The 22,901-nt window shown below is 34.6% G+C and overlaps 1 protein-coding gene across 7 annotated transcripts in view; it reads right to left on the reverse strand.

Annotated features, from left to right (window-relative positions):
* Positions 1-22,901, reverse strand: part of LOC106881030 (CREB-regulated transcription coactivator 1) — a 165,009-nt gene that overhangs the window by 122,382 nt on the left and 19,726 nt on the right. For all 7 annotated transcript variants that reach the window (XM_014931226.2, XM_014931224.2, XM_014931228.2 and 4 more), the window contains one exon: positions 15,801-15,862. In XM_014931226.2, the coding sequence (XP_014786712.1) occupies positions 15,801-15,862 (62 nt within the window). The remainder of the gene's footprint in view (positions 1-15,800; positions 15,863-22,901) is intronic.

A 22,901-nucleotide genomic window follows, 5' to 3' on the forward strand; every position in this document is an offset into this window, starting at 1 on the left:
GATAGATAGATAGATAGATAGATAGATAGATATAGATATATGAATATATAAAACAGGTGTATATGAAGTACGGTCATTGCTAGAAATAGCAGCCGGTATGTTTACGGCACTATGTAGAGCTTCACTGCGATATTGTTAATCCAAGTTAATCTATGACTTTGTATGTATCACTTTCTCTCTCTCTCCCTCTTTTACTCTTACTCTCTATATTATATGTTGAGCACGTGATCGATCTATAAGAACGCCAGTACAGGTAGAATGGAAGAAATATAAAAGTTGCTAGAAACAACAGCCAAATCTCCCTTAAATCACACAAAGTAAACGGAATTTTAAAAATCTAATTACTGCACTGGAAAGTTCACATCTAGAAAATTCCATTGATGTAAAAAATTTTTACAAAAAAGTGGAAAATGTGGATTTCTATAAACTTTTAAAAAGGCTTCACACAGACACACATCTTCAGCTTTATATATTAAGATATATATATCATATGTATCATGATTTAATGTCCACTTTCCCAAGCTCACATGGATCAGGCAAAATTTGTTGACAGATTTTCTATGGCCAGACGCTCTTTTTGTCATCAACCCTCACCTGTTCCCAAGTAAGGTAACATTTCACCAAGACAAGATATTTGTTCAAGGAAATGAGACTGCTTCTTGCATGATGGTGACACTCGCTTACACAATATCCAGGAAAGGAGACAGTAACACACACACACACACATGTGCATGCTTACATATATATGTATGATGGGCTTCTTTTAGTTTCTGTCTACTAAATCAACTCAAGTCTTTGGTCAGCCTGGGTCTGTATGAGAAGACAATTGCCCAAAGTGTTACACAGTGGGATTGAACCCAAAAGTATGTGGTTGGGAAGCAAACTTCTCACCACACAGGCAAGCCCCCCCCCACCCCCTGTGTGTGTGTGTGTTTGTTTTTGCTCCTCTAACCTGCCTCACTTGACAACTGGCGATGGTTTGTTTCTGTCCTTGTAACTTAGTAGTTTATCAAAACAGACAGGCAGTATATGTACAAGAATTTTAAAAAATAAGTGCTGAGTTTGGTCTTTCAATAAAACCCTTTAAAGCAGTGCCTGGCCAAAGCTGCAGTCCAATGGCCAAGGCAAGTAAGAAGTTGAATCCTGCCAACTTTAGCTAAATAATAATTTGAAATAAATGACATAGTAAACATCACTAAATTTGAAATAGTCACATATTAAAGAAAAATAATTATACATTTTTACATCCTTCTAACTTAACCCTTTTAATACCAACCTGCCTGACACTACCCCTGGCTCTATGATACAAACTTCCTCTTTTGAAGGATCCAAATTAAAACCTTTCATAAAATTTCCTGTTAATTTATGTTCCATTTTACTAAATTCTTCATTATTTTCAAAATTTATATTTCAACAGAAACAAAGTAACAAGTGTTAACCCTTTCCATAACAATATGGCTAAGACTAGATGCAAGTGTAATTCCACATTTCACTTAACAGTTTGTGGAGTGCCTGTAACAGACTTTATCAGCACCTCTTGAGAATTGCCCTTCCATTAGACGCCCACCACAATTTGTCACTGTGTGAGAATTGGTAATAATCTATGAGCTCTTGGCCTTTGTGCAACTATATTTTTACACTTGTGTTTTAGCTTGACAACCACATACAAAAACCACACAGAGAAGATATGAATTGCAGCAAAATAATTTCAAAGTAAGAAAACTGCAGATGAAGAAAGCTTGAGGAACCAGAGAAGAAATCAATAAAACATATACTGATTCAGATCGGTGCTTACTTCAGGATATAAAAATATAGTTATACAATGGAAGGAATCTCATAGATTATTACCAATTCTCACACAGTGACAAATTGTAGTGGGCATCAAATGGAAGGGCAATTCTAAAGAGGTTTAGATAAAGTCTGATACAGTTGCCCAACAAGAAATTTAGGGCCATATATAACATTCTGAAGGGGAGTTTTTTTTTGTTTTGTTTTTTAAATTGTACATGGAACTGGCTTATCTCAAGAGCTGTCCCACATAGTGATTGAACACGAGCTGGAAAGTTAAGTCAGTTATGTAAAAAAAAAAAAAAGAGGGCAGTGGCTTGATCTTTATCATTTGTTGAGCAATATTTGGGTGCTATTTCTAAGCGGTTGAACAACCACAGCAACTAGGTGGCTACTGTAACTGACCACAAAATGAAAAGAGAAGTAAAAGTACAAAATTGTCAGATGTCAAACAGAAAGCAAATGAGTTAAGTGAGGCGTGAAACTGTACTAGTGCCTATGACCACCCTTTGTTCTATGATACAAAAACCTTCATTATAACTTTTATCTAAGAAACCTTTTCTTATCTTACACTGTTCTAAACACCAACTTAATGAAGAAATTAGTTTTATTTCAGTAAATCACTCCAAATTCTCGAATATTTTCAGAATTTATCAAAATAGATTGGCAGTGTATTTCATCAGGAATATGATCACATCATCACAAAAGAGTAAAAACATACAAAAAGACAAATTTCTATAACTAAATTGATTACGTTACAAAATTCATAAAATGAAGAGATATATGAAATAGAATATAAGTTTTATATAAGTAAACCTAAATTGCAATCTGAACATGCTTGAAAATGAATCTTTCAAAGTCCACAATTTGTAGTTGATTTTAGGATTTTAATCAACTGCAAATATTGATTATAATTAAAAAAATGTTAATACAGCAAGACTAATCAATATATAAGGAACTGATATAGGAGAACATTTTGAAGTTGTATTTACAACTAATTTGTCAGTCAACTGATATGGGTGTTGGCATAACTGTGAGGTTACAAAGTTCACTTTGCCGCCACATGGTTACACATGGCACTTCGCCATTTTGGTTGATAGAAACTGTGCATAAATACATTAGATAGATGGATGGATGTGCATATTCATTGTTTCATCCTTTTAACATCTACTTTTCCATGCTTGCATGGGTTAGATGAGACTTTATGGGAGCAGAATTTTCTGTAGCTGGATTCCCTTCCTAAAACCAACCCTCACCTGTTTTCAAACATGGTAATAATTCCTGAGTCTATCAAAGAATGGCCATGCTTTCACAGCAGACTGCAAACAAACAGACACCATTTGTACAAAGAGCAATAGTTTTGTTTACAATGAGTGTGCATATGTCGAGACATGTGAAGAAGCCCAGACATGCTTTCATGGACACTGCAAACAAATAACATTGTTTGTATGAACAGTGAGGTTTTGTTTACAATCAGCATGCACATGTCAAAACAAAGAAAATACAGAGTCTCTCTCTCTCTCTCTCACACACACACACACAATAATCAAAATCATCATCTAACATCCACAATCTATGCTGGAATGGGTTGGATGGTTTGACAGGATCCGTTGTGTCTGAGGACTGCATCATGTGCAGCATGCAAAACATATGCGTGTGTGTGTGTGTGTAAGTATATATATATATATACACAACAGACTTCTAGTTTCTCTGATCAAATTTTGCTAACAAGGTGTTGATCATCAACTGACTGCTTCCATGCAGTCAGACTGAAGCCCTAACCACATGGTTCCAAAGTAAACTTCTTAACCATATCAGAATTTGAAATCAGAGCATAATCTACAAGAAATGCAGCTAAGTATTTTGTCTGGCATGCTAATGATCCAGCCAACTCACTGACTGTGTAGCAAGTGTTGTTTGCTAAATTACCAAAACTACTACAGCAGAACATTCCACTATCACTATAACACCCCATTCCTTTGATTAGTCACAGTAGTATTGCCACCCCATCTAACAGGGAGCTAAACCAAACAGAATACAACTGACTACCCTTCAAAGCACTTATTATTCAATAATGCACTGAGAGTGGGACCTTCCTGAAACAAAGCAATACGCATGGCAATATCCATGAATGCGATTCGAGCTCATTACTATGCAATAAGTGATTTGCATCTTAAAATAACATCCACAATATATAGTATAGATGTTTCCAAAATCAGAATTCTGCCACTAAGCCCCATCTCTCTCTCTCTCTCTCTCTCAACCACAATGAACTCTTCTATTAACAACTAAATATAAATAATGACATGGTCAGAGAACATTCCTACTCTAAGTTCTCACATGATTGATCCACTGGAAACCTGTAACCAACATTTCTCAAAATGCAGTATTAAATAATATAGTCATCTTTTAGTAGTTTCAGTTAAAAGGATCGCAGCCCTCTATGTGTATGTATGGTTTAGCCCCCTGTGTGTATGTTCTTTAATACTTTGTGTAGTATAGGGAGCTTCCCTGGATGCTATCCCGCTGCAAATTTGGCATATAAACAAAACACATACAGTGTGTGTGTGTGTGTGTGCGCGCGTGCGTGTGCGTGCGATTACTGGTGCTAATTTGAATTTGTAATTCAAATTTCTTTCACGTGTGCTATGCTGCAGCATATCAGCAAATAAACTTCACTCTATTTCCATATATAAGTCACACTCCAGCAGCAATTCACTTCGTTTTCAGATGATCCAAATAATGGCGAAATATCAGATATCTGGCATCTGGGACAAGCTGTCTCACCTAGTCTGTAACATTTGGTGTTCTGTAACACTCGGCATCATCTAGCGGCTTCTCTGGATGTTATCCCACAGTAAATTTGGTATAGGAACAAAACATGCATTATGTATGTGACTGATAATGTTTATAGATATATATACTCTGTAAAAAGTGGCTGCCATTAGAAAGGGTATCCAGCCATAAAAAAAAAAACATGCCAAAACAGAGTGGAGCTTGTTGTAGTCCTCTGGCTTGCCAGTTCCTATTAAACCACCCAACCCATACCAGCATGGAAGACAGACATTAAATGATGATGATGACATACATATATATATATATATATATATATACACACACATATCATGTATGTGTGTATCAGATTGGAGTCTGGTGCAGCCTATTGGCTTGCCAGTCCTCAGTCAAACCATCCAACCCATGCCAACATGGAAAATGGATGTTAAACAATGATGATGATGATGTATGTATATACACACACACATACATATTCTAGAAGTAAAGATATATTTTCTATTTCTCAGTTGGTTTGATTTATTAAAAAAAAATATTTTTTAATACTTCTTCCTTTCAAAAGAAATTTGTAAACCTTTAATCTCAATTCTAAGAAATCTGCTTCATGTATCAAGTAAATAAGGCAGGCATAGAGTACAAAAGAATTGAGAAAATAGCAAAAGCATTAAGTTCATTAAGAGATATGCATGAAGGCAAGATATAGAGCGCATGACAAAGACAATTGAAAAGTTTTTGATATGATCCAAGTTTAGAGAATATACTCAGAGGTCATGTGCCATCCACTGGCTGGTGATGGCAAGTGAACAGAGTTGATTCAGTTTAACTGCATCACTTCTGTGACTGAAATTTTTATGTAATTAACCCTTTTGTTACCATATCTCTGTTGAGATGCTCTGTGTTTCTTTCAATTAATTTTAAATCTAACAAAGAATTTAGTAAAATAACTAAGTTATCATTCAGCTAGTGTTAGGAACATTAATTGTGACTAAGGCTTGGTAGAAGATTTTAATTCAGAACTTATGAAAATAAGACATTTGTACTACAGAGCCAGAACCGGTTTCGGCCAGGTTGGTAACGAAAGTGTTAGCTAGGTTTGTATAGTAGCAGATAAGTTTCACTATATTGTCAGTAATATGGTATCCTGGTTATGTTACACATGTTCATTTTGTTTTACAGTAGTTTTTCTAGGCTGGCATGGGTTAGATGAAATTTGTTGTGGATAGTTTTCCATGGCTGGATGTCCTTTGTGTTACCAACCCATACCTGATTTTAATTAAGGTATCTCTTCCTCCCACATTGTTCCTCACACACTAAAAGCATAAACTCCTGGACTTTTTGCTTAAAAATAACAGTATTTTGGTTTAAACAGTGTTAATGAGGACACATGGAATGACACTTATACACATTCACAGAATGAAATCTTTCTTGGTTTCTATCAAATAATTTCATTCATAAGGTACTGGTTAGCTCAAAATTATAGTAGAAGCGACATGCCGAAAGTGCCACCCAGTGGGATCAAACCAAGTACCATGTGGCCGCAAAGCAAACTTCATAACCACAAAACCATGCCTACACCTAGTCATGCCTGTATGAATTATAAAACAAGAATGGAACGGTTTTTTTTCTGGCAATACATTTTGCGTATACATAATTGACTCATACGTCCCACCCAATTTAGGCTATTTTTTTATTAGTATGTATCTATATGGCAATCACTCTGAGTGAGTTTTCTTTTAAATTTTTTCCCCTCTAATTCACTTTGATATTTCTCAATTACCCAAGCATAGTTACATTCATACATCCCGACAACAACTTCCACACACTTAATTGCTTAGCGATAACAACTAGTGTCAAGAAAAATTGAACTGGGTTAATGACAGGCTAAAGTAGTCGATAATGAAAACAAAATGACATCGATTTGCCACCTAATTTAAAAGTATATTACACCAAGTGTGTCTCAATAGCTATTTATTTATTTTAGTAATTTATGAACAAAAATACAGAAAAAATACACCAGAATTTTAACTGCAATAGCCTTTATTCCATTGAAATGGTAAGAATAACTTATATTTGGCTTTTCACATGAGTTGCTTCAACATAAAGTAACAACCACTGCCATTTTAACTCATCATGAAAACAGAAGCTTTTAGAATCACTTCATTCAAACCAGATTAAATAGACATTCAGTTTTATGCGACAGATCACCATTTTATTTTTTATACAAAATTGGTAAAAAAAAAAAAAAAGGTTTATGTAATTAACCAAAATGTGCAATCATCTGGTATGCCATTAAACAAAAACATGTGTGTGTGTGTATGTGCATGCATTGCACACTACACTGATTTGTATAGACATGTAATGTATACGGATGACAACAAGTGAGTGAAAGAGTGCCAAAAGATTCATGTAGAAGGAACCAGTGGAAGAGGAAAGCCAAAAAAGATATGTGCAAACGTTGTGAAGGCTGATCTCAGGAAGGTGAATCTCACAAATGAAATGAAAATGGAACACAAGTAGCAGGACACTGAGGTGGAGAAGAACTGTCCAACTCATGCTAGCATTGAAAATTAATGTAAAAATATTAAAGATAATGTACATACACATAAGGGTTAACAAAATTTACAATGAGAGGTGATGATAACTAGGAAAAAGATGATACAACAGGTCTATATAAACTAATGATAATTGTTGTTTAGTTCCAGGCTGGCTCTGATCCATAGACATATATATTATCAAAGGATTTCTGGCTCTGACTATCCTGTCTCTTAGTATATATATATATATATATATATATATATATATATATATATCAGAAACAATATTGTCTAGTGTATACAAAATAAAGAATGATTCTAAAAAGGACAGAAGGTTATTGACAAAGATAAGAGGAATGCTTGCAGAAGGGGAGAGACAGTTTGCAGAAGAACTGGCACTTATCTGTTAATATAATCCTTCTTAATCATATGAATACATCAAAGAATTATATCAGCTACCAAAATATCTTATGAAGCCATAATCATCATTAATTGAACATATGTTCAGTTTCATAAAAAACAGAATTACATATACACATACCGTTGACTGAACACTATTCAATTTTTTTTCTCCGTGTTTTTCTCCTTGTCTCCGTATTCTTTCTGTTGAAGAGCGTAGCTCGAAACGTCAAAGACTTTCCGTATTCCCGAGCGTCATACTAATACATCCTTTTGTTGTTTACACCACTTGTCCTCGTCTGTTGTTATTATTTGTATATTCTCCTACATATATATATATATATATATATATATATATATATATATATATATACATACATGCACACACATACATATTCTAGTTTGATCTTTGTTTTTATTAAGGGAGTTCTCTTTTCATATTTTTGTATGTTCTTTGCAGTATGTTTGGCATAGTAAAGTTCCTAAACCGTAAAAGTCACATCTTCAGGACGAAGTGATGTTGGCATGTATTGCGACTCCTTATAGTAGGTCAATATATCATCAGTCAGGTAAACTGCATGTGTGTGTGTGTGAGAGAGAGAGGGGGGGGGGACACACAGACAGACAGACTAGAGCATGTTTGTACATTTATTTTAGCATTGTGCTGTTATGAATTGTTTATTTTGCAGTGTTCTGTGGAGGATAGTTGTGTTACCAATTAATGCTTTCCTATCTGATTTTTCTGATGTGTTGTATGGTGCATTCATTGCAATAGCTCCCATGGTTAAGTGACAGTAAACCAAAACTGCATGGCCAGCAACATTCTCATTGGCAATTAGATTTATAAACCACATTGGTCCTAAGTAGCTTGTACAAAGGTTTACATGCATATTGCTTCTTATAAATAAAGTTTTTATTTTTTGTGTCTTAATATATTACTAGGGTTAGTTTATGGTTTAGTGTAATGGATTGTGTTCTATTTAATGAGGTTTTAGTTGTATTTACTCATTTCATAATTAGTATACATTTAATAGGTATGGTGCCTGACATATTTATTACACTGCATTTATGTTTGTATTATTTCCAAATTTGTTTTGTTTATCAGACTAGCTATTTGTTGAGCAGTGTTTGCTTTAATCTACATATTTCTTCATCTAGTGTTTCATTTGTAGAGAAGCTAAATGCTCTTCTACATAGAGACCTTACTACTGATATTTTGTATCCATATGTAGGCACAGGTGTGGCTGTATGGTAAGAAGTCTGCTTCCTAACCACTTGGCTTTGGGTTCCGTTTAACTGCATGGCACCTTGAGTGAGCGTCTTCTAATAAAACTGTAAACCAATGAAAGCTTTGTGAATGGATTTAGTAGACAGAAATTTAAAGAAGCCTATCATTTATGTGTGCGTGTGTGTGTTACTGTCTCCTTGCCTTGACATTGCATCACCATCATGCAAGTAGTGTCCTTTTCCAATCTTCCATGGCAACATGTCTGGTCATGGGGAAATATTACCTTACTTGGAAACAGGCAAGGGTTGGCGACAGGAAGGGTATCCAACCGTAGAAAGTTTGCCTCAACAAATTCTGCCTGACCCATGTGAGCACCGGATAGTTGACATGAAAACGATGATATACTTCCACTGCCTCCCGGAAAGCCTATGCACTTATTTGTGATACAAATAAATGAAAGCATGTGAAGGCGCATGGCTCAGTAGTTAAAGTGTTTGGCTCACAATCATGAGGTAGTGAGTGTGTTGTGTTCTTGAGCAAGACACTTTATTTCATGTTGCTCCAGTTCACTCAGCTGTAGAAATGAGTTGCGACGTCATTAGTGCCAAGTTGTATTGGCCTTTGCCTTTCCTTTGGATAACAACAGTGGCATGGAGAGGAGGAGGCTGGTATGCATGGACGACTGCTGGTCTTCCATAAAACAACCTTGCCTGGACTTGTGTCTTGTAGGGGAACTCTCTAGGTGCAATCCCATGGTCATTCATGACCAAAGTGGAGTCTTTAAATGAAAGCAAAACATTGTCCACTTAAATTTTGCACCATTTCTGCCAGCAACACCACAACACGCAGTGAGTTACCATTTAGTTCCAGCAGACTTATGATCAAAATAATTCCAACTGTGACCATCCCATCCTTACCCCTGCCAGGCTATCATTTTTTTTAATGACTTGATAAGGAGGAAGGTGTGTTGTCTTTGTTCTTCATAGGCCTTCTGACACTGGTGAGAATGATTATATCATTTATGTTCAGTCTGAACGGTTGTAAAGTCAACATCTGCAGGAAATATGTTGGTGAGAAGGGAATTCCAGAGAACTGATGTTCATATCTAGGATTACATTATCCGAGGTGTGTAACAGTTCCAGGGTAGCAATAGAGCTACATGGAAGATATTGTAGATGTAATTTCATAGTTACACTAAAAGCAGCAATTCGTTAAAACATCAACAGTGCAATCAAAAGAACTAAATGAGGAGCAGGAATAGTACAAGAACGGAGGACTGGAAAAAGTAAAGCTGGGAGCCAATTATAGAAACTGGAATGGCTTATAATAGACCATGTGTTTTAGACAAATTATATAAGGCAAACAACCAGATTACCTACTTATCTGAATTAAGTCGACATGTAAATTTTGACACAGCACTAATGCGCTCTGTTTAGGAGGTTTATAAGGACAGGGTAAGGTTGAGTCAGTTAAATAAAGATGTTACAGCTGATAAGGATTGAAATTTCAAAGATACTATGAATAGAAGAAATTTAACTGCTAGCTACCATGGAGCTGTGGATGGCAGATGGACAAAAATGTAAAAGTCAATATATAAAGAAGAACAACAATCACAAAATTTTACAGTTATTGCTCATTTTAATTTTGTTAATTTTGAATTTGCTCTGAAAAATCATTTTAAAATATGAAGTTCTAAAATTGCTTCCATTCTATGTAGGCAGACTTTAGACAGTAATGAAAATAACCAAGCAATTGTTCTCAGTTGATTAAAAATGCTAAAACAAGATAAACTTTGTAAAACTGAAGACAACTTTAAAAATAAAGGAAGTTCAGTAAAGAAATGACTAAGAAGAGGGAAGTCAGAAACTTTCAATAATGATTGATAACATAAGCACAAATGCAAATATATGTGGGGTTAGAGTAGATAGATTCTATAATAAACCTTTTGAAAGCTTTCGATAATAAAGATTTTATGTGGCTAAGTTCCTCAAATTTTAACAGAAGATTTATAACATTTAAGAACAAGAACAGTAGTAAAAAGCATGTTAACAGAGATCAGAGGATGTTTTAAAAGAAATGACCATTTCTACTGCTTTCAAAGACAAAAAGAAAAATAATCTAAATCAAACAATAGTATTGGTAATATTACCTTAAAGCCATGGATTGATGAAAGAAGATTAATATCATGGCTCATATATACAACTATTTCTATAATGACAGAAACTAATCAGTTGATCATTAAATGAAAGTTTGATGGAGAATGGATTATTCAAAGGGAATATCAAGCTGATTTTGTTTTATCTTCAAAAACAGGTTTATATTATTAATCACATTTCAAGATTTCACATTGAATTTCAATAATTGGTATGATAAATAGATCAATATGGCAACAGATAAAAAAAAAAAAATTGTAAATAGAAAATGGTTTTGTATAAATTCTTTCCCTCACAATGAAAGAACCCTTTCAAATTTGGCTTCTAAGTCCTCCAGGACATTTTAACAGATCAACTTAAAAAGTAAGTCGTACAATATGAATATTACACTAGTCCAAAAGACATTTAATCTGTTTTCTTTTAATGCTAGTTTCTATTTAATAAGTTTTACTCTATTAATCTATTAAATCAATCCAGATTTACACAGTGGTAACTACACTGAAGCATATGAACAAGTAATTTCATGTCTCCAAAGTAATAATTAACCCTCTCATGTACTTGGTCTATTTCATATTTTAAATTCCCATTGCTAAATCTTAAACTGACTGCAGTCATTGCCCTATCTCATTTGTCTCACTGGTTTTTGTATTTCAATTCTTTTTTTTAAGCAAGCTTGCCCTAAAGTGTGAAATCATTTGTAAAAGTTAATAGATTGAATCAATATGAATGACAAGAGTAAAGATAGAATCTCTAAGTGTCAGTTTCCTTTCAGAAGTGACAGGGTGTGAAGTTGCAACAAAACAGGGAAGAAACAAAAAAAAAAAAAAAAAAAAAATCAAACTGAAATATTTTGAATTCACATTATGGCCTAGTTAGTAAAAACATACCATGGAATACATAAAAGAGAAAACTTCACACACACACACATGCATTTATAGAGAGAGAGTTAATTGACATAGCATGATTGAGATATTATCCTGTAGATTTTTACAACTGTCAAAAAAGAAAGAAAATAACTAAGTCAAATATTTCATATGAACAATAAAACTTATAACAAAGAGAGAGAGAGAGAGAGAGAGAGAGAGAGAGAGAGAGAGACCCTTTTTATGAAGAGAAAATGTACTGAGATTAAATTTCAAAGAGTTAATTTTTCTACATAATAATGTCTGTGATATATTTTCGACATTATTTTATTATTTGGTTTTTAAGACATTATTTTGTAAAAGTTATACAGTTTCAAGTTTAACTGAATGTCACTTAAAAGAAAAGGAAAGGCTTTTTTTTTTTTACCTAGACACACCCTAAGAAAGAATTAAGAAGGTCAGTAAACAAATTTAGTACACAATATCATAAAAAGTTTATATTCCTGAAAGATCTATGACATACAACATATACCAATTTAATAAAATGGGTCATATAGGGTCACCTCTTTATATATTAGCACTCAACTTCAAAAACAAGATATTTTGTTTTAGGCAGGGAAGTCAACTGAATGAATGAGTAATAAACAATAAAAAAGCACAACCTAGCTTAAGTCAGAACAGCTGAAAGTTTTTATTGAACTGATTTTCAGGGCAAAATTCACATGGCATCAGGTATTATATGTAGTATTCAAAACCCTCTTCCTCTGTTGAGGGGGTCTTTGTCTTGCAAGTTACTTGGCGACTTCACTAGTAGTAGTAGTAGTAGTAGTAGTAGTAGTAGTAGTAGTAGCACATAAAAAGCAACCAGTGCACACTGTAAAGTGGTTGGCATTAGAAACCATGCCAAGGCAGACAGTAAAGTTTGGTGCAGTCCTCTGGCACACCAGGTCCATTCAAACCATCCAACCCATACTAGCATGGAAAACTGATGCTAAACAGTGATAATGATTTAAAGAGTAATATTCTAGAGAATAGATAAAAGTTTATAGATGGATGAGAGAGTTAGAATTAGGCTGAGAGTATGGCTGCCAGAAAATACAAGGAAAACTAAGAAAAGAACTAAAAAATATCAACAGCAAAAAACAGAGGCACAGGAATTTCTTTTCCTCTCTCTGGAAGAGCAAGTCCCCTAAAACACAACTGCACACTCAATGGTAAAAAGTAAAGCCAATGTTTTCATCCAGGTTCTTGCAAGAAAACTCTCGTACACCAAACACTAGTGTTACAGAGTGTGATCTTCAAACCAAGATAATGCAACAACTTAACAAAAGAGCCATTCTTGCCCAAATTTCTCTCCAAATCTTAAGGAGTGCTATAAGAAACTAACTAACAGTCATACTATTTCCTTTGTCACATATATTTCACTTGTCTCTAACTTCCACACCTGTACAAGAGAAACTTAAGAGCTGACATCAGAAATGAACCCATATTGTTGTTATTCAGCATTGCCAATAAAGTAATGGAATCATGAATCCATAAATAATTGCACATTATCTGATAACAAACCAACTAATTCTGTGCAGACAAATCAGTTTGCCACTAAACTTCAGTGTAGCAGATCTTGTTAGTCAGACTGAAAATTAGCCATATACTAAGGACTCCAAGTTGTTTAAAATTTCAGTTTAGGGAGCTGTCTGGAACAAATAAATCTTTAAATACAAAGACTACATCTAACCTTTCAAGAAGAACTTGGAGTTCAGAAGAAGGAAATCTTAACACCAACTCAATAAAGTTACACATTTATTTGCAGCTTGAATTAAGAATTCATATAAAGGCAGTAACAGCAACAAATAAAAGTTTCACGTTTATTTCTAGAGAAATGAAGGCTGGATGTTTCTTCAAATTTGAAAGCATGCAGCAATTTCTCTCCATAAACTTTACACAGCTTAGTTTCACATCTTACTATCCTTTTTAGAATTTGCTTGGTTCCTATATATTTTATGCAAGTCAAATCACTACAAGGTCCTTTCAAATAGAATACTGCTTAATTATTGAAATGATGATGCTGCTTCCTCTTCTACAAGCTTGTTTTAACAGCTGTTACATTGAAGGACACATTGGAAAACATTTTAAACAACTGTTCTCTTTTTTTCTAACAGTCAATTTTTTCCCCAAGTTATCATGGATGGAATAATTTTTCCAATCTGGTTATTTGAATATCATTAGGGCAAACCATTCACCCATTAAGTGTGTGGAACTTGTATGTAAGCTTGACAGACTGAGGCGAGCTGTGCTATGTACCTTATTCAGAAGCATAATGCAACTGTTCTATCACTGAAACTCTCAATTCGGCATTAAAAAAGGTTGGTCTCCTGAGCACGTATGTTCCTGATTAAGTGTGAACAAAATTTGTATTTTGATGGTGATGACAGGCTAAAGCAACATGTCTACATTTTACGAGAAGAACAACTATTACATGAATTTATAAAACCTCTACAACCTTCTTTCAAATATGATACCAAAAGAGCCACACAACTAAATGTCCGCATTAAACTAGATAGATGTCAATGACAATGATGGTTCTCCAATCAATTCCAGTTACTCTACCAACTATCTGACCATGAAATCGGTCATAACAACAACATATTTGAGAAAAAAATCTATTGAGTAGCTGTCAGGATTTTTTAAAATGCAAAAACCGTATTTATGGTATTAATTCTTAAAATAGAAGTTTATATTTAGACACTGTGTGCTGAAACATGGAAACATTCACAAAAAGATAAAGAACAGATTCATACTATAGATTTCCAGTTAGTTTTGTTGTTTTTTTCTTCTTTATTAGTCTTTCTCATTGTCTTCAACAATGGTAGGTCTTTACATATCAAATGAGCTACATCAACTTAAAAAGTAACAATTACTTTTGTTTTAATTATCTGTATATGTACTTTTATCCTTATATCTGGGTTGATCTATCCAGGAAATAATGTTATGCAGAATCTCTGCAGTTTTATGATATTAGCACCTATTAGTTCAAATCAATTTTTAAAAAAAAAGTTTACATCCATAGCAAAATCTAGAAAAAGCTAAAAAGCATTGTGATAGGATTAAAAAAAAAAAATATTGTCAATCTTGAATTAGAGATAAAATTGAATATTTTAAACACAAGGTTCTGCTCTAATGCAACATAAGTCACATCACTGGTGTGACTTATGTTGCATTTACTTATATTGCAAATATGTATTTACTGAGTAAACATTAACACATGTTAGTGTGTAAGAAAGATAATATCTATAGGTCTGCTCAATTCGAGTTGACCTGGGGTTAAACAACTACCAAGTATCAGTTCTTGTATTACACTTAAAATGAATCAGGCCAACACTAGTGTTCTAAATTTCTAAGTCATTATATGACTTCAGAAATTTGGGTGATACATGGGTGTGTGTGTGTGTGTGTGTGTGTGTGTGTGTGTGTGTGTGTGTGTGTGTGTGTGTGTGTGTGTGTGTATGTGTGTGTGTGTATATATTCTTGTATCACCCATAATTCTTATTTTTAAAAAAAAGGTTGATTCTTTATTCAAGGTTAATGATGTAATTATATTTTGAAAAAACACCAACAATAGTTTCAGGGAAAGAAAAAGCTTGTGAAAAATCTCATTATGAACTTTTCAATCTAATGACAATGGAAGAATGATTCCCTTGTCAGTATTAGGATAACTGGATATTAACAAACAGGGTTTCAGTACATAAATTGTTTTTTTTTTCTCTAATTAAAAACAGTTGCTTTTTATGGCTTTGGCATGTTAAAGTTATAACACTGCCAATAATAAAAATATGAACACGCATGTACGTACTTCTACATGGTTATCTATATATGTATAAACACACAGATCTACAAAAATACACTGATATATCAACCACATATCTCACACAAATCATAAGAAAAAAATATTTAGTTGTTATGTTCACAATTAGCATTTATACAATGAAATGTATGTTTTCAGAAAGTCAATAAAATGAAGAAAAAAGCTGAAGGAAGTGTTTACCTGCGCCAACTGGTGTCTGGAGGAAGTGATAAGTAAGTTGCTCCATAAGGTGAGCAATCAGCCTGGAGATTAAGTTAAAGAAAATAATGGAAATATTGATATCTGAAAGAAAAACAATCATACTAAACATAGAACCTTTAATTTTTGGAACAGAAAATCAAGAATATGTGAGGGTCATACTTTTCTCAATGGCATTAGTAACATGGATGAAATGAAATAGCTATAACTGGGAAGCAAAACCAAGTAGATGATTCAGAATTTGGAAGTTTGTTTCTATGATAGTCAATAAAGGGGAAAACTATATTGATTTTTAACTTATGCAAAAGGCTATTATTTTGAGAAGGGGGTTTAATTAGGTTATATTAACCCCAGCATTTGAGTGATACCTTATTTTACTGAACTCAGAGAGAGGAATAACAATTTTAACCTCGGTCAGAAGATTGAAACTGAGAAAGTAATGAGATGACATTAGATACTACCTGTCAAATATTAAAACTTTTACAGGAGAATTAGGCATAGGCGTGGCAAGAAGCTTGCTTCCCAAAAACATGGTTCCGGGTTCAGCCCCACTGCATGGCACCTTGGGTAAGTGTGTTCTGCTATAGCCTCGGTGCAACCAAAGCTTTGTGAGTGGATTTGGTAGACGGAAACTGAAACAAGCCCGTCGTATATATATGTGTGTGTGTGTGACCTGGGATGAGGTAGTGAAGCACGACCTTTGAACATTAGGCCTCACCGAGGCAATGACTTCTGACCGAGACCTTTGGAAATATGCTGTGTGTGAGAAGACCCGGCAAGTCAAGTGAGACCAAAATCCAAGGCCACTTGTGCCAGTGACACGTGAAAAGACATTCGAGCGAGATCGTTGCCAGTGCCGCTGGACTGGCTCCTGTGCAGGTGGCACGTAAAATACACCATTTTGAGCATGGCCATTGCCAGTACTGCCGGACTGGCCTTCATGCCAAGGGCATCCAGCTGTAGAAACTGCCAAATCAGAATGGAGCCTGGTGTAGCCATCTGGTTCACCAGTCCTCAGCCAAATTGTCCAACCCATGCTAGCATGGAAAGCGGACGTTAAACGATGATGATGATGATGTATATGTATGTATATATTTGTGTATCTGTATTTGTCCCCTCATCATTGCTTGACAACCGATGTTGGTGTTTACGTCCCTGTAACTTTGCAGTTCGACAAAAGAGACTGATAGAATAAGCACTAGGCTTACAACAAATATGTCCTGGTGTCGATTTGTTTGACTAAAGGCGTTGCTCCAGCATGGCTGCAGTTACATGACTGAAACAAGTAAAGAAAAGAATAAATATTTTATGAATGTGTACACACACACAAAGATGTTGCTTTATTCCACAACTATAAAAATGGAAACTTGGAGTAGCAGCTGAGTGAAGATTCAGTATTGAATAAATGAATGAACTCTCAAAGCACTCTATACATGAATAGAGTACGTTTTTCATACACACATTTAGAATATATTCAGTAGAGTCTATTTGTTTGAAGTTGATGAGTCATCTCATCACAATTTTAAGCTTATAATCTGTTGCCTAAATAAACAAGAATATGTGAATGCACAAAAGCAATAAAATACTTCAAACACATATAAACCACATACCGCATTTTCCAACATGCAAGTCAAATTTTTCAGACCAAAATTTACAGAAAAATAAAAAAAATGGTTGATTTACATAACCAAGACAACTTTGGAAGACCAAAAATTCCATGTGAAATGCAGTAAGATTTGGAAAGATGATGTTTGAATGATTACACTACATACTATGTTAACTTATATGATAGAAAATAAGATATATTGTCACCATCATCATTTTATGCCCATTTTTATGTGCTGGCATGGTTTGGTTGGTTCAACAGGACCTGATGAGTCACAGGAACAGATATTGCTCCAATATCTCAGTTTTGGCATGGTTTCAGTGATTGCATGTCCTTAAGAACACCAACACACACACATATATATATTTGTTTTTCCATGCTAGCATGGGTTAGACAAATATATTACTGAAGCACTGTTTTACACAACTGGATGTACTTCCTGTTGCTAACCTTTAACTGTTTTTCAAGTAATTTTTGACGAAGGAAATGACAAGAATATCACCACTTGCAGACTCTTGGAGAAGTGCAATATAGACACATACATACAGGTACAGAGTTACAAACATACACATATATATATATATATATACAAACATACACATATATATATATATACAAACATGCATACTTCATCATCATCAGTACCTTTGCAATAGAAGAGTTATTCGACCAACATGTGCAATATTAACAACCTATGACAATTCATAAAAAACATTATGCCGAATTTTGCATTACTTATTAGAAAACCAGTGTGTGTGTGTGTGTGTGTGTGTGTGTGTGTGTGTGTGTGTGTGTGTGTGTGTGTGTGCGCGCGCGCACGTACGTGTGTGTATATATATATATATATTTGTTACAAATGCATGTCACCGTCATTCATTTCCTCTTGAAAACATGTCTAATGACCAAGAAATATTACCTTGCTTGGAAAAGAGTGAGTGTTAACAAGAAAGGTATACAGCCATAGAATATCTGCCTCAATGAAATGTTTCACACAAGCAAACATGCAAAACTGGTTGTTATAAAGATAATCATTATATATATATATACACACACACACAGATGAGTGGAGTTGTAGTAGAGAAGGGTAAGTGGCTTTACTTTATGTCAGCTATTGACAGGCTCAAGTGCGATAGAGAGACAGGTACATGTGTCTTGCTATAAAAGAGATACATGGTTAATTTGCATTACATAAGAAATGGTGGGACTAGCTGCAAGATGATGTCAGGACATATTCTCAAGGTACAAGAAGGCGAGTACAAGAGAAAGTAAGGATCAAGGATTAGGAAGGGTGTGTGGATATGTTCAAAAGAGTGTGAGAAGATAGTGAGGAATCGTTAGAGATTGGGCCATTGTCCAATTTGCTTTATTATCTCCTTCCAACTGAGGGTTGGCAACAGGAAAGGCATTAGATTTAAGAAGGAAGAATGTTACAATCGAGGTGAATCACAATGACATTTTTGTGAGCAGTTTGACAGACCACGCCTTTCTTTTGCTGGGCTCAAATCTCCTTTGCAAACCCATGGAAAACGAACCTCCACCAACTATTTTGCCTATATGTCTGTGCACACCTTTCAACGCAATGTATACCAGAAGGGTTGCAAATCTAACGGAGGCCTCAAAAGACATTTTAAGATCCACAAAGAACTGAACTTATCTGCAGCTCTTGGTGGTTCAAATCGGACATGCAATCTATGTGGGTGTCTTTTCAAAACATTGTCTGGTTTAAAAAGCCACATCAGATGCCATGATGCTTCTAAGGTGGAGGTACAGGAGGGGGTCAGACTCTGCATAAGGAGTAGACAACCACCATATATACATCATACTTAATCATGTTTCTCTGCATCACTACCTGCATATCAGCTCACCTGGATTTCTCTTATAGCCACTCTTTACCCCATAGACCCAGTCCTCAATAAAAATTTCTAAGATTAAGTTTAAATCATTTGAGCACTTGTACGTTATTTTCTGGACATATAGAAAATATACGGACATTAAATGATGATGATGCTTGTGTGTAAATATTATTTAGAATAAAAGTTTGCAAAATGATTTCTGAGTAAACTTCTCACAACAATTTGCCTTAATTGAGTATCTCTGACTGTCACTCAGTTTGTTGTTTTAGTTTATCTCTGCCACTGTGACTGATGTGAAACACATAGCATTTTATTATATGCAAGATAAGATTTAAGAATGCAGAATGAACTTTAAAATATATATTGATATCCTTCTATCATTTACTCTCTCCCTCTCTTAAACTGCTTCTGGGTTTTTAAAACATTTTACCTACATACCTGCTCTTTGTTTTTCTCTTCCTCTTTCTGTCTTTCTACCTCCCACTATCTCATACTCTGTCTCTCTCCATATATCTCCAATTCTTTCTCTCTCTTTCTATATATTCTCTTCTCAGTAAGATTTCTCTTTCATACCTAATATCATACCTACACCTGTATCTCTTCAACTCTCTCTCTCTCTCATATATGTATATATACACACACACACACACACATATATATATATACATAAACACAAAAATACATATATACAAACATAAAAATACAACTTCAAACACTAAAGTGTTACTTATAAAGAAAAAGTATATATATGTGTATGTGTGTATATATATATATATATATATATATATATATATATATATATATATATATATATATACATACACACACACACACACACAGACACATAGCATATTGTATCCCACCTTGTTTCACATTTATATATATGCATACATTTTCATCATCATAATCACCATCATCGATGATGATGATGAAAATGTATGCATATATATAAATGTGAAACAAGGTGGGAAAAAATAGTACTCAAATATTAGAGGTAGAGTAATATGCTTTATTGTTAAAGCTGCAAAAACATCACAAAACCTGCTACTCAGAGTTTTACATTTATTGGACAGTTATGACTGGGAATTCTCAATCACAACTATCCAATGAACAGGAACGTGAAACTCTGAGTAGCAGTTTTTTTGGGATATTTTTGGGATGTTTTTGCAGCTTAAAATAATAAAGTGTGTTTAGGCGTAGGAGTGGCTGTGTGGTAAGTAGCTTGCTTACCAACCACATGGTTCAGGGTTCAGTCCCACTGCGTGGCACCCTGGGCAAGTGTCTTCTACTATAGCCTCGGGTCAACCAAAACCTTGTGAGTGTATTTGGTAGATGACAACTGAAAGAAGCCCGTCGTATATATGTATATATATATGTGTGTGTGTGTGTATATGTTTGTGTGTCTATGTTTGTCCCCCCACCATCGCTTGACAACCGATACTGGTGTGTTTACGTCCCCGTAACATAGCGGTTCAGCAAAAGGGACTGATAGAATAAGTACTAGGTTTACAAAGAATAAGTCCTGGGGTTGATTTGCTCGACTAAAGGCGGTGCTCCAGCATGGCCACAGTCAAATGACTGAAACAAGTAAAAGAATAAAAGTAAAAGAATATATATGTATATAACCCAGTACAATCTGTTGCACAGTCAGGTTGTCAGCAGGTAAACTGGCAAGCCTACTTTGTAAGGAAGGTGGTTTTCTTTGGACACCCGGCCAGATAAAACCCTGTCAAAGGGCAGATTAACTCAGTAGTGTCAACAGCCATCCAATAGCTAGTAATTTCCATAACCTTCCCAGATGTGTACATTAGGTGTGATCATGCCTTGAGAATAACAGAGACATTAGCTGTGTTCCCAGCCATGTCAATCCTGACTTTGTGATACAGTTTAATCCTTCTGATATCAACATACCTGAAACTCCCTGGCTCTTATGATACAAATTCGCTGCTTTAAAGCAAACTAAATCAAAAACCATCTGCCAAAATTTCATGTTAATTTACGTTCCAAAAACCATCTTAATTATGACAATTATTGTATTAAATTCTTCATAATTTTCAAAAAATATAGAAATGATGGCAGTGAATTAAAATAGAAATATGATAACAAAAGGGTTAATATCATTGGTTTCAAATTTAGGCACAAGGCCAGCAATTTGGGGTTAGGAGTAAATCAATTACATCAACCCTAGTGTTCAACTGGTACTTATTTTATCAACCCCAAAAGGATGGAAAGCAAAGTTGACCTCAGTGGAATTTGAACTCAGAACATAAAGGCAGATGGAATGCCTCTAAGAATTTTCGCCTGGCATGCTAACAATTCTGCCAGCTCATTACTTTAACCCTTTTGCATTCAGATTACTCTATCAAATGTAATGCTTACTGATTCACAGTGTTTTAATTTAATCATGCATTATCTTGCAGCTTCAAGATTATGATGATGCAATTGATTTTAGAATGACATTGTATGGTAGGTGTGAGGGGCCAGATGTACCTGGTTTGGACAGAAAACAAGTAGAATATTTAGGCTGGATACAGCCAATTTAAATGCTAAAGGGTTAAGAGCTATTATTAATATCATTAAACAGCAAATGAAGGCAGCGAGCTGGCAGAATCGTTAGCACACTGTGCAAAATGCTTAGTGGCATTTCATCTGTATGTTCCAAGTTCAAACTCTGCCATAGTCAACTTGCCTTCCATCCTTTCAGGGTTGATAAATTAAGTACCAGTCAAGTACTAGGGTCAATGTGGTCAACTATCCCCCTATCCACAAGTTCAAGGCCTCATGCCTATAGTAGAAAGGATTATCAAACAGCAAATACAAGAGAAATGCCACAACCATTCCCCTCCTTCTTCTCTTAGTACATATATAAACAGGAAAATAGCTGGTGGAAAGTAAATTGCTATATACAAGGTCTTGTTTCTTTGTTTAGTTTCTTTTTCCAACCATGAGAAAATATTTAAAAACTAAACCAAGACACAATATTTAAATAGAGAATAGCTTAATTCTTTTATCGCATTTTTACTACACCTTTTATACAACAGACTATGAAAGCAGACTGGTTTTAGTGCAGATCTATTGACTTCTATAGGTCAATGTTTCATTGCCATCTTACATGTAAGCTAAAACTCATTATTTCTCTACAGCCTAACATGACCCAGCAATATTCGGTCAAATAAGCATAAATAAATAAAATAGTAGCATGTGTACAGAGGAGGCAGTGTGAAAAAGTTATCAGAAATGAAATGTTTACAACAGATTTTCTGTATCAATACTGCATCAGTTGTGCTTATTCTACACAAAATGGTTTCCATGATGCAGTAAAAAATAATAATAATATCAAAGGATGGTGATATTGTGCTGTTTATTCTGCTTCATTTTGAGTTTGTTTCTGCTTTCTGAGAAAAAGTAGAAAAAATCTTCAACATAGATAAGAGAAGCAGATTCAGCACTGCAACACTGTCTCATCTTATAAATCAAGACTTACAAAAAGAAATGAAAATATGTGATGATATCGAAGAGAAAAGTAAATAAATGAATAAAGTGTAGATTAACATAACATACAACTTGATGATAACGATAATCACATATGTTCCATATACATAAATATATATATATATATATATA

This window comes from Octopus bimaculoides, chromosome 12, assembly GCF_001194135.2.
Source record: "Octopus bimaculoides isolate UCB-OBI-ISO-001 chromosome 12, ASM119413v2, whole genome shotgun sequence".
NCBI lineage: Eukaryota > Metazoa > Mollusca > Cephalopoda > Octopoda > Octopodidae > Octopus > Octopus bimaculoides.